The following is a 13,139-nucleotide window of genomic DNA, read 5'->3' as shown; positions in this document are numbered from 1 at the left end:
GTTTTCTTGATTTAACCGTTCGGAAATTTCCCACACACAGACACACACACACACACACACACACACACACAGACACACAGACACACACACACACACACACACACACACACACACACACACACACACACACACACACACACACACACACACACACACACAGACACACACACACACACACACAGACACACACACACACACACAGACACACACACACACACACACACAGACACACAGACACACACACACACACACACACAGACACACACACACACACACACACAGACACACAGACACACAGACACACACACACACACACACACACACACAAACACACACACACACACACACACAGACACACAGACACACAGACACACAGACACACAGACACACACACAGACACACACACACACACACAGACACACAGACACACAGACACACAGACACACACAGACACACGCGCGCGCGCGCACACCCGCGCGCACACACACACACAAACACACACACACACACAAACACACACACACACACACACACAGACACACACACACACACACACACACAGACACACACACACACACACACAGACACACACACACACACACGCGCGCGCGCGCACACCCGCGCGCACACACACACACAAACACACACACACACACACAAACACACACACACACACACAAACACACACACACACACACACACACACAACACACACACACACACACACACACACACAAACACACACACACACACACACATCCTGGGATTATTAGTATAGATTGTACGAGAACCGCGTAATCAGCTGATCCGTCTTGAGTATAATTAGCTACGCGTTAATCTGTAATTTGTATACGATTATTGGTGTCATTTGAAGGCTTTAACCAGATGATGACAATGCTAAACTACATATTCTCAGTGATTAACAGCTCAATAATGAATAACTGTTAAAATGACTGTTTTTTTCTATAGGAATTTTCATTTTGTCCTCAACAAAAACTTGGCGGTCGATTTCCAGTAAAAAGCCTGGTTTGTGGTTGTCTCCAACGTGTCAACTTTTGAGTTTTGATCTAATTATGCAAAAAAGAATCGGAGATAAAAACCAAAAACGTCATACTATCTCGAAATGGTGACGTGGTAACTTACTCCCCTTTGTCAGAATACGGCAATGTAAGTGCAACATCCCGGCCCCGCGGCGTGGACACTCCACTCCAGTTCAGTATGTATAACCTTAACTGAACAATGAAATTATCTGCAAACCTTTCAGATCTATTCGGCAACCCGATCGCTCAAGAAGAGTGCTACAGATTGTTTGTGATTCATAACATCAGTTCTCTAAAACTGTTAGACCGACAGGCGGTCAGCTACAACGAAGTTTCAGCAGCTAGAAGGTTCGATTTGACGAACAGTAAAAAATTTATATAAGCAGATTTGATTCTATTCCATTGCTGTCGGCATTGAGCGATTTATTGTTTTCATTATAGTTGGTTAATTGTATAATTTCATCTTGAGGTTTAATTAATCACATGCATGCTCTTGATCTCATCTATGATCTAAGAGCTACAGAAAATGGTACGGTTAATAATTCTTTTAATTTCAGGTTATTTGCTCCTCAGCTGGTAAGGATAAATGACTCTATAAAGTTTGGTAGACGTGAATTCAACAAGGAACATTTCCCGCCAAAACGCTTTACTGGTACGGATTTTAATTGGTGGCAGATTCTCACTAGTAGATGATTTTTATTTATTTTTGGAGCCAAATCAGACGTTTTTTAACAGATGATCCCCTTTCCAAGAGTAAAGAAAACAAGCTGAAATGTGTGCTTCTCCTGCAGGAAAAACAGTGAGATACATTAGAGTAGGAGACAACCCCCACTCTCGAGCAAGTTTATCGCCACGACGGAACACTACCCCAATGTCATACTCCCTGTTCGACTGGGAAACCTCGGGGAGGGAGTTTCTATACTCTAAAACTAGATCCCCTCCCAGAAAACTTACTGTATCTATCAAGTGAGTGGCAAGCTTACTGTGGGTACAGTATTAGGTATCTCGCGGATCTAATTTGGTATGTTATTTGTGTTTATAAGTGTACATATTTATACAGTAACTCAGTGTTTCTATTCGTGTTTGTGCTCGTTCTGAATTTGATTTTTGTTCCCTATTTTGGTTCAGAATTAGGGACAACTAAAGGGGCGTATAAATACTAAATAGTGTAAAATAGGGGTGGCTAACCAGACTAGTCCTACAAGGGCGTACCTGTGGTAAACTCTGCCTGCTCACTGCACAAGTACTCTCACAATACACGTTACAATCAGCGTTAGACATAAGCTCATAAGTGAAATAACCGTTGGATTTAAGTGTAAGATTAGCGTACTAGATTTAAGATTATGGATGGTTCTTTAGGATAACAGTTGGACTGTTGAACACTAACTTAGGCATCGAATTCTAGCCATTAGATCGTATAAATCGTATTACAGCACTAAATAGCGTGTAAGATTCGAATTGAAGTAGTTAGTGATACTCCATTTATCGTATAATTAATCCCGTTACAGCACTGACTGCTTGTAAGGGTTTGTGGTTCCATTATTATACGATACTAACTTATCGTATCTTCCTCTTTAACTTATTACACGATACTAAATATCGTATCTACCCTGTTGAACTAGAACGATACTGTTTACCGTGCGTTATTGTGATAATTGGTCGCTGTACGGCTGAGTGAGTGCAGTGTGTATTGTGAGAGTACTTGTGAGCAGGCAGAGTTTATCACAGATACGCCCTTGTAGGACTAGTCTGGTTGGGCGCCCCTATTTTACACTTTAACGTATTTAACATATTTTTATATTTTATATCTTCCAAATTTTGTGTTACATTTATAGTTTTTGGAAAGTTGCGAAAAAGTTGTGAATCGAGACAAAATATATCAATCATGTGATTTTATTAAATATAATTTGAATATTTCGGTAATATTATCACGTTTATGACAGTTAATTAATTACTTTAAAGATATTTGACACCACGTTTTTGTTCACGTTTTTGCGCTAGCTTTGTAATAAGACACTCGATGAGATAATCTTTTACGTAACAAAGTGTCGTACGCAAGATTAAATTTGTAGATAACTCTTTTAGCTTGCAATTTTATTGTGTTATATCACTGCAGTGACATAGCGAATTACATTGATTTTTGGTGATAATTGTGATTTTATTGATTCTACATGAGAACTTGTTGAGTAGTTTCTGATTTTAGGTGGAGTGTTTCGCAGGGAGTCGAAGTATTTGTTTCCACATAATGAATTTAAGTGTGCTTTGCTCGAAACCAACATGCGCCAATACTTGTAGTTTTACTCACATGTACAAAAGCGTTGCTATGAAAATTCATCTTTGCTACATAAAGATATTTATATTTGTAATTTTATTTCCATTTTGATGAATAAATAATTATGAGGCATATTTTATGAGGAAAATTTCATAATTATGAGTATATTTTATGTTTTAGAACCAGCGATTTTATGACAAATTAGATTTAATGTTAATAAATATGATAATAATATTATGTACTGTATCTTACTTTCATTATATATTTTGCGTATTATTAAAATTTTAAAAAATATCTAACCAGATTTTACTTCCACACAGAAACTCATTCCCAGGCAAACGTATAATGTAAACTTTACCATGTATTAATTGGGCACCATGTACATTTTCCCATGTACAATGTACATCCGTAGTTATAACGAAGTAGGGGTTCAGTATCACAGCCAGGATAATTGCACTTTCTCTCCACAATAGTTTGGCTCCGTCTCGCCCCCGACTGCCCTCTAAGTATGGCCTAATCAGTTTACTATTGCTCGCTCTGATTCATGGTACCATGTGGTTCTGGACTGAGTTAGTATTGTAGCTTTGTAGCTCCCTGTTACCCTCTGGGCTCACCTGTTAGTTTCTGCCTGATGTTGTCCGGGAACTTTTTTGGTAGTTGGCAAATCTCCAAATTCACTGAATGTCAGGGACTTTGGATGGAAAACATTCCTGCAGCGTAGTCCTTTTTCTTTATAAGTGTTCACTGTTTTAAGTTTAACTGTAATCTAGGCAGCATTTTTAACGGTCCGGAGATACTATATTGGCGAGGTATTTGAGGTTCATTTTCATTGGCGAACCTGCACAATAAGCAACTGCTCAAACTCAAAATGTTGGAAACGTGTAGAATTATACGAGATTTAAAAATATAGTACAAAATAACCAAAATTATCCCATGATCAAATTCAAAGAAACATTAAATAACTCACTACTATTTATTACATTAGGGTATGTCAGATGATAAGCCTGAGGGTAGAAAGCGAGGAAAATTTGTGAGGCAACCCTCAAGCAAGGCAAGTACCTTTGATTTTACAATTTATTAATTAATTTATACGTAATCACCCCTTCACGTTCAAGAAGAAGTCTTGATACATCTCTGCAATTTGTTTTGAATTTTGCCCTTATTGATTCAAAACTGAAAACTAAGCAATGCCCCCTCATGTCTATCCTTAAATAGACCTCATAAATACCTATTAAGCTATTATTACCTCCGATTTCAAAATAGGTATAGGTATTTATATATATTGATGAGGTTGACCTATTCCCTCACTAAAACTAAACCTTTCCCCCGCAGTCTCCGTCGACCAGCTCCCCAGTTGAGGTTGATGCCGGACCAGGATCCCCTGTGACAGAGGCGCCAGGATCCCCCGTGGACGAGGCGTTATGTGCCGGACCCCAGCTTTACACGATAAATTGGCCCGTGGAGAACTGCTGTGCGCACGTTTACATACTACACGGATACGCCGAACATTGCGAGAGGTTTATTTGTTGGGTTGTTTGTTCAGGAGGGAAATAGTGTTTAACTTTCCAAAATTTTGTAATGTTATTTTGTAGGTTTAACCAGTTAAACTAATTATGAAACTCGCCCGATTTTTTTCGATTCCAGCATGGTTTTAATATGAACCTTATTACTGTAAGCCGTATCTTGTAACAATGATAAACACTTACTGTTCAGGTACAATGCTTTTTGCGAGACCCTAAACAAGCACAAGATATCCGTCGCTACTCACGACCATGTTGGTGAGATGAACTTTTAGTTTCTTCCTTTTTCTAAAACTTTAAGTTTCTTTTTTTAGGACTTAAACAATTAAAACCTTATTTGAGGGCACATTATGGAGTGTTTTATTACTTTTTTACAATTGTGTCACGTGATAGAGGTGTTGGAGCTTTATAAAAACAATATCTTCTCAGGTCACGGACAAAGTGACGGACACAGATTTCACGTGGACCGCTTTGACACGTACGTAACCGACGCAATAGAGTTAATGAAGGAGCACAGGCGGGAGGTGGGCGAAGATAAGCCGTTTATAATGTTTGGGCACAGTATGGGTGGGCTGCTAGCTACTCATTGTATGTTGCAGGTTCCTCAGCTCTTCACTGCATGCATACTTAGTTCTCCTTGTTTGAAGGTTAGTTATTAAGTAATTAGCTATTAAGTCATTAGTTATTAAGTAATTAGTTGTTAAATGAAGAAGTAATTAGTTTTTAAGTGAAGAAATAATTAGCTATTAAGTTATTAAGTAATTAGTTATTTAGTTATTAAGTAATTAGTTGTTAAGTGAATTAGTAATTAGTATTAAGTTATTAGTTATTAAGTTATAAAGTAATTAGTTATTATGTGAGCTCTGAATGTGTGACTTTAGTATTACTATTATCGTTCTCCCATGTTATTATTTCTGATGGCCAATCATGGACATTCGATATATATTCGAGAATTTTCAGATTTCGAAGTTTAAGTGTGTATTTGTTCACACTTTCACAGTATTTTCCGTAAACTTTGAAACTGACAGTTATTCAGTCTTTCTATTCTGTAGATCCACGGGAAATACAACAAGTTACCGTTGCGCGTCGCTGCACGTGCGTTGTCCTGGATAGCTCCAAGATTCTACATTCCCAGTCGCGCCCTAGCACTCGACCCTAAGGACGTGATCGCAGACGAAAAGGACAGGTTTGAAACTCTAAAGTTTTGTGATATCTCAAGGTAATAGGTATGATATTGTGAAACAAATTAACATCCAGGAAATTAAGAGGACTTTATTTTGTCATCGGTCGATTAGTAGTTGTCGTTTTCAGGGAAGGGTACGCGACCGACCCCTTGATCTGGCACTACCAGAGCAAGCCGGGGTTCACCGTGGCAGTGTTTGATGCTATAGACGAGGCACAGAAAAACTTGATGAATCTGAAAGTAAAATGCCTTGTACAGCACGGCACAGATGACCTGGTATGCAATTAATCATCATCCTTTCTTATTGTATCTCAAAATTTTCAAAATCCACTTTATCCATCACATAATACTTTTTTCGCTATTATTGAGGTTTAAGCACTCCGTTCAATATGACAGTTTACCCTACTACAGGTGTGTGATGTGGCGGGGGTTGAACCCTTCAAGCGGATCCCTGAGGTTGCCCAGCTGAAGCTGTACGAGGGAGCGAGACATGCTCTCCTGCTGGATACACAGGAGATAAGGAATGTTGTGATACAGGACTGTTTGGACTTTATAAACTCGGTTGTGTTTGATTTTGAGACGTCTTCGTCATGAGGGGGTTTATCGTTTTGAAAAGGCCGTGTTTTTAGAATATTTTCCGTAGATTGGCAATTAGGCACATGTTTGATTTTTAACTTTTGTTTCTTAATTTGCTGTTTATGCTGTAGCCATAATGTGTTAAGTCTTTAAAGTTACATTTTCAATTGATTACTAAAAGTTGGTCTGTTGTTTGTTATTAAATAGTTTTTCATAAATTTTTGGACTTAGATTAATTCGATGTATTGGGTCCAAGTAATTGCGGACGTAGTTGACTATGTGTTTACCGTGTTTTGGGTGCCCATCTTATTTTACAGATGATTTTTATTCTTTAGATTAAAATTATAATTTATTCCACTTTTTGATTTACTCCACTCTCCGTGCTCCGTATGATTTGTAATTTCTCCTAATATAATTGCTAATATTATTGCTAATATATAATTGCTCCTGATCCTAACTGTAACTAGGTGAGACCGAGCTAATAGTCGTTACCAGTGCGCGGCCGGTGGACAGGGTGGTCTTAGGTCTACTTACCTGTAGTCTACAGGTAAGTAGCTACCCGCGCGTACGACTATTAGCTCGGTCTCACCTAGTTACACTTACATCTTCATGACATTGACAATAATATAATTGCAAAAAAACGATGAATGATGATACTTTGTCTTTATCATTTGTTGTATTGTGTATGTGGTTCAATTCAGATTTTTTATTTTGTTGATCGGATGAAATTATATTGTAATTTAAACATTAAAGCAAGTTTCGTAATAAATTTGAAATTACGATTAAATCATATGCAATTATTATTACAGTTTGAGTTTAATTTGAACGTGAACAGCTAGTGAAGTTGATCGTGACATGATATTGATTGATGATGTTGTGAGTTTTCAGTCATTGATCGAATTAAGTGCGCGGTGCTCTTTTGTTACCTGACCCGCCAATCCAATGCATGCGGCCAATCCCTGTGCATGCAGTATGAGCGCTTTTTTTCAAGCTTCCTGAAGGTGAAATAAGGAGCAATATGGACCTACTACGTACAAATTGCATTCATGTAATAAGTTAGTAAGCTACCTCAACCTGGGGAGTGGGGACCTCGGGCTATCAGTATCAGGAATTCATAAACAATTAATAAAGATTCGGAATGACAGGCTGAGCGCCGCCGGTAATGTAAAAAGTAATTGCGATATATTTAAAAGTTTAGTGCACTGTCCGACCTTGATTCACGATGTCAATCCTTTACATGCGCAGCCCGGCGAGGCTTGCACATACGTTAATGTACGACCCGCCGCGCACGAGTGCGCGGCTCCCCTAGGTATCGTAAGAACGAAACGACCGTGGCCTGGGGGTAACGACGTGATACAAGGCGAGGTCCAGTTTAATGGTTTGACCATTATTAATGGTCTGGCCCGGCGCGCGCTACTTCGTAGAACATGCCATCGGGCCATTTCTGATTTCGAAAAGAAAGCGGCGCTACTTCGAAAAAATGTAGACGAGTAACACCCGTCAATTAAATGGTGCATCGTACTGAACTAGCAAAGAAAATTATTTGATGCTCGAGAAACATTATTTGATGCGCAACCCAGTAGTGCCGTATGCAGATTCGATCGGCGAGATGCGAAGCGAAGGATATATAACATTGACATCGTGAATCAATGTCCGACTTAACTAATTACGCGTATGGCGTACGATCATGTCATGTACAGAATGCAGAATAACAAATATTTTAGAAAAATCATCTGTCATCGTGCATGTGATGTGAATTGGCTAAACGGGAATTCACCCAAACGTGGGCTTTCGGCCGGTACTATCAATTATATAAATCATTTATTCATTATTGCTTAACTTGTTCACCTAGCCATGAGTCTACGCGTATAACTGCATTGCGTGACGCGCTTGTTTCGGCAGTCGCACGCTTCTTCAAGCGAAATCAGGGCGGTAGTTAAAGCAACTTAATTTGTATCACGTTGTGACCCTCATTGTTATTTCATTTAATAATATATAATGTTACGTTGCACGTTGGAGAACTTCGGCGCGTCGCGCAAACTATTAACGGGTGATACTCGTAAAATATCTGTTCCATATATTGGACCGTTACCTGGGGACCTCAGGCTTTTATGTTCGTAAACATAAAGATTCGGCGGAATGTTCACATAGCCATGTGCCTACGCGTACTGCGTGACGCGCTTGTTTCACAAGTAGGATAGTCGCGCGCTACTGCAAGCGAGAGGGCTCTGGTTAGAGCAAGGCAGAATGACAGGCTGAGCGCGGCTTATGGTAAATTGGACCGTCGACGAGCCCAACTCGGCGCGCATCCTGGTAGGTTGTGAACCTACAAGCAAACTAGCATTCTTGCTTCGCATCTGACAAGATTGTTGCTTTGCTAGCTTTGTTAATTCGCAAAGCAACGATATGGAAGGGTAGACATTGTCAATAAATTTATTACATTGTAGCGCGATGCGATGCGTTATTGTGCCGCGCACTCAATGAGGCTTCTCACTCGCTAGATCGGCGAGATGCGCTGCTGTGCCGCGCCGAGCTGCGATGAATTGACATCGTCAATTAATAATATATTACGATAATCGAGCAAGGCGGGCTTATACAACGTGAAGCAACCAACCACGTGTCTGGCAACGCATTCGTTTCGGCGGGCTTGATTTCGAAATTTTATTTTTTTGTAATTTTCGTGCAAACTTGTTTTTGTTGATTTTGCAACCGATATTATCGACGGTAAAATTATCCGCGATAATTTTCAAAAAATTCATTATCGGTTATCGGCGATAATTTCTAACCAATAAACCAATAATATCAAATATTTTTCTTTTAAAATTATTTCCAATAGGTTCGAAATTCCATAAAATCATCGGTCAAATTTTTAACGGGTGATACTCGTAAAATATCTGTTCCATATATTGTACGGGCGAAAAAGTTGGTCGCGCGCAGTACGCCGCGCTTTTGGTGTTGACCATTGGTGGCAGGTACTTTTCGTCCTATTACGTCACGGCGCAGTACTGCACGCACACTACACACTGATAAAGCTTCTCTCAGATCACAGTTTAAGTTAGAGATAAAACCTAGTTAGATCATCGATCAGTTAGTGATTAACAAAGAAAACAAATTTATTGAAACAACGGATTATAATATATAATGTTTATCTTTCTAAATCCCGTGCACAGTGTAACATTATGAACTGGAATTTTCATCTTAAATTCTTTGATCGGAGCAACATCTTGAAGATTAACTCAATCTTCAAGTTCAAGCGTTCGGCATCATTGTAGAGGATTTGTAGAAGAACGTTTTGGCAGTAACTGAAAGTAATTCATTTTAATTGATCAGAGGTCGAAACTCGGTTTATCAGATGGTTTGGGAGTTAAGACATGATGCATTACTGATTTAACTACAAAACTTGACCCACAATTATGACTGTTCACAATATTGAGCCTACAGTGTGACTGAATTGTATTTTTAAGCCATATAATTATATTCCAAAAATTCTAGTATGTCCTCACCTACTGTATGTTTTACAGTTTTATGAGAAGGAGACCATTAAAATAGAGTATAGATTATTCCCAGCAGTACATTATCTTCCAGAAATAACAAGGGCACGACATTCCGGGCCCGGCACAGCAAAATGAGAGTCAGAGATTAGAGAAGAAAGAACATTCTTCTTTGTCAGACGTCAGTATAGCCGTTTTCATGTCAGAGAGATCCTTCGGCGACTATCAGTATCACACAATGGCAAGTCAGTCCATCAGTAACTGAAAATAAAACCCATTACGTTAGTGTTGCTATTAGGAGCAAATGTTTAGATACAAACTGGTGTTATCGGGAAGGTTGGTAAGATATAATCAGAACTCGGCTAATTAGATATTTGATTTCAAACAAGTCATTTTTAGGTTATACTATTCCGGGAACATTATATATATCGTATTTCTGTCGATAAATGGTTACATTTTTATGTACCATTTATCGACAAAAATGGGCAATTTGTGCATGTGCATGGTAATTTTTAATTTTAAGTGGAATATGATACGCCCATGTGCAGTGTGGAACCTACAGCGTGTAAAGAAATGTGTGTAAAGTATGATTATTTATAGATTACCGCAGCCGTAATAAAGTAATGACAAAGTAAGCGAACATGTACATCTCGTGATAACATTTCGGTCATGAAGTTGGAATATTACAACAACATATTATTTTAATTGCTCACTTCACTTGGAGAGAATTCAGGTACGTGTGTTAATAATTGTGTACATAATTCTGAAAACTGGAAAATTCTGGAACTTTAACGAAAATATAATACAAAATTGGTCGCAAAATTGAATATTATATGGGATACTTAGGAGGATTATTGGGACAAAATTGGAACATTGGTTACATCGGTTCTAGACATGCAGTGATTCCCAAACTTGGTTTGAGTACTCCTAGGACAAACATTAACTCTTTCCGACCAATTTTGAAAATTTTGAGCACTTTGAGGATAATGTTCATGTTTGTTCATTTCCGTTCATTCCATAAACATGGGTAATGTTATGTGACTTTTGATGGCTCCTAGGCTACGGACACCTCAACTTATGTCGCTCCATATGTTAATGAACATAATAGCCTGGGGTCCTCAGGTAAGTATAGTCGCGAACGCAAAGAAACCGCAGGGTATTCCGAAAAGATTTATTTTAGGCCGAATTTTTGTCTGCATTGTGTTACGTGACTGGGCCGAGCCGCGCACTAAATACATTTTCCACCGCTGTTTGTTTTAAAACTAAATAAAATTTTAATTTTAATTACATCATGTATCACAAAATGGTACAAATTTAAAGTGGGTTTATATATAAATGTCATCAATTAAACAAAAGCCTTAAGTATATAAACAGAACACAAATAAAAATAATCGAGAGAGTTTTTAATGCAAAGCGTTACTGGGCGGCGCTCAGCCGACCTTATCATTTCGCAGAATCTTCATTATATTTGGGTGAAGTAAATTATAAATTTTATTGCACAAGTAAGGTGTGACCGTTTACTGATTAATACAATCAATCGCAGAATAAAAACAAATGCAGGCTAACTACAAACTAAAAAGAAGTGACGCATAAGTTACAAAAGCTGCGCGCTGAGTGTCTGGAGTGAGATTGGTAATCTGATTATTGGACATAATGGCCGGTGTCCCCATACCCCATATTATATATATTTGACGGATGTTACTCGTCTAAATTTCTTCGAAGTAGCGCGCGCCGCTTTCTTCTCGAAATGTTATATTGGCCCGATGGCACGAGCTACGAAGTAGCGCGCGCCGGGCCAAATCATTAACAATGGTCAACCCATATATTCCCCATACCAGGTTGATTGACGACATGTCAATCCGTCGAGATCGTTGCTCTGCGAAGCAGAGCAAGTATCGACGACGATCGAAGCAAGAATGTTAGTTCGCGCGGCTCGTCGAAGCGGCGAAGTCCTCCAATCCCCAGGTAATCAATGTATAGCCCAGGTAATCAAAAGTTATATTTATCCACCAAAAACACATTGAATTTGATACGTATGAAATATGTTTATAACCCATGCTTGATTGCAATATTAATTAAGTTGCGGTTGAACCAAAATTGAACAGGGAATCGTTTAAAATCATTTTTGATGCACATTGACAAACGCTATTCATGCTACTGTGCTTTTTTACGGAGAAATTAGACAGTAGCGATTTTGAGCTTGTTACTCTTTTTCAAAAGTATTCTAATCGATTTATATAAATGTATATATTGTACAATTCATTGTATTGAATACATTTTCAAAAATGTGTATCGACCGTAATATGTTAAATTGGCATCCTCAATTTTTACATTATCACGTGGCTTTATACACTGAAGACTGCATACAATACCATTACCATAGCAGAGAGTTAATTAATTAATTAAATTATTCCAACGTACATTACAGTTACACACAGGGCCTCATGTATGTAATGTGTCACAGGCGACAGCAAACAAAAACAAATACTTATAACATGGGTGATACATGACACCACACGTCCACACGTGTACAATCTCAGCCGCGCAGTATCATAGCAGTCAATAGTTCAAATTGCAAAGTGTCCTGGACGACCAAATCATATAAATTACCTGTAGTGGGATGCACTTGATGTGTTTTGTACCGTTTACAATTAACTATGTGTTAAAACTGCGTGGCTTAGTTGTCCAAACGAGGATTGAAACCCTACAACACCAAATTTCACAAAGATCATTTGTGCACTGATATATTCTTAACTCAAATGCTCTTATTTTATGATGGAATTCTTTGAAAGTTTACAAAATTTTCAGGGAATCTAATTTGACCCATATCTGAAATCTCGGAAAATCTATTTTTCCCTACTATTGCTGAAGGCAAAAATATCACAGGGAATCAGTAATCAGGTGTGGTTATATGAAGTGGGGAAAGTTGCTTAATTTTTTGTGATGTTAAAAATTATCACAGTAATAAATTATGGAATGAGCTGCCTCTTGGAATTAAGAATTGCATGTCACTGGACTCTTTTAAAGTGTATCTGAAAAAGTTTCTTTTTAAAAGTG

The 13,139-nt window shown here is 38.4% G+C and overlaps 1 protein-coding gene and 1 long non-coding RNA gene across 2 annotated transcripts; both read left to right on the top strand.

The window, feature by feature from the left end:
* Nucleotides 1-1,322: 1,322 nt before the first annotated feature.
* On the top strand, nucleotides 1,323-2,284 carry LOC134819123 (uncharacterized). The gene is made up of 3 exons (XR_010160727.1): nucleotides 1,323-1,388; nucleotides 1,598-1,692; nucleotides 1,832-2,284. It is a non-coding gene; the product is annotated as an uncharacterized LOC134819123 (long non-coding RNA).
* Nucleotides 2,285-4,300: 2,016 nt separating this feature from the next.
* On the top strand, nucleotides 4,301-6,614 carry LOC134819823 (monoglyceride lipase-like). The gene is made up of 7 exons (XM_063829972.1): nucleotides 4,301-4,363; nucleotides 4,645-4,829; nucleotides 5,026-5,090; nucleotides 5,262-5,479; nucleotides 5,885-6,018; nucleotides 6,144-6,291; nucleotides 6,427-6,614. Exons 1-7 carry the CDS (start codon nucleotides 4,301-4,303, stop codon nucleotides 6,607-6,609), a joined length of 996 nt encoding a protein of 331 aa, XP_063686042.1. The 3' UTR covers nucleotides 6,610-6,614.
* The last annotated feature ends 6,525 nt before the right edge of the window (nucleotides 6,615-13,139 follow it).

The sequence above is a fragment of the Bolinopsis microptera genome, chromosome 8, assembly GCF_026151205.1.
Source record: "Bolinopsis microptera isolate Bmic1 chromosome 8, MBARI_Bmic_1.0, whole genome shotgun sequence".
Lineage (NCBI taxonomy): Eukaryota > Metazoa > Ctenophora > Tentaculata > Lobata > Bolinopsidae > Bolinopsis > Bolinopsis microptera.
The sequence above is the reverse complement of the archived record's forward strand: the minus strand, read 5'-3'. Positions and strand labels throughout refer to the sequence as shown.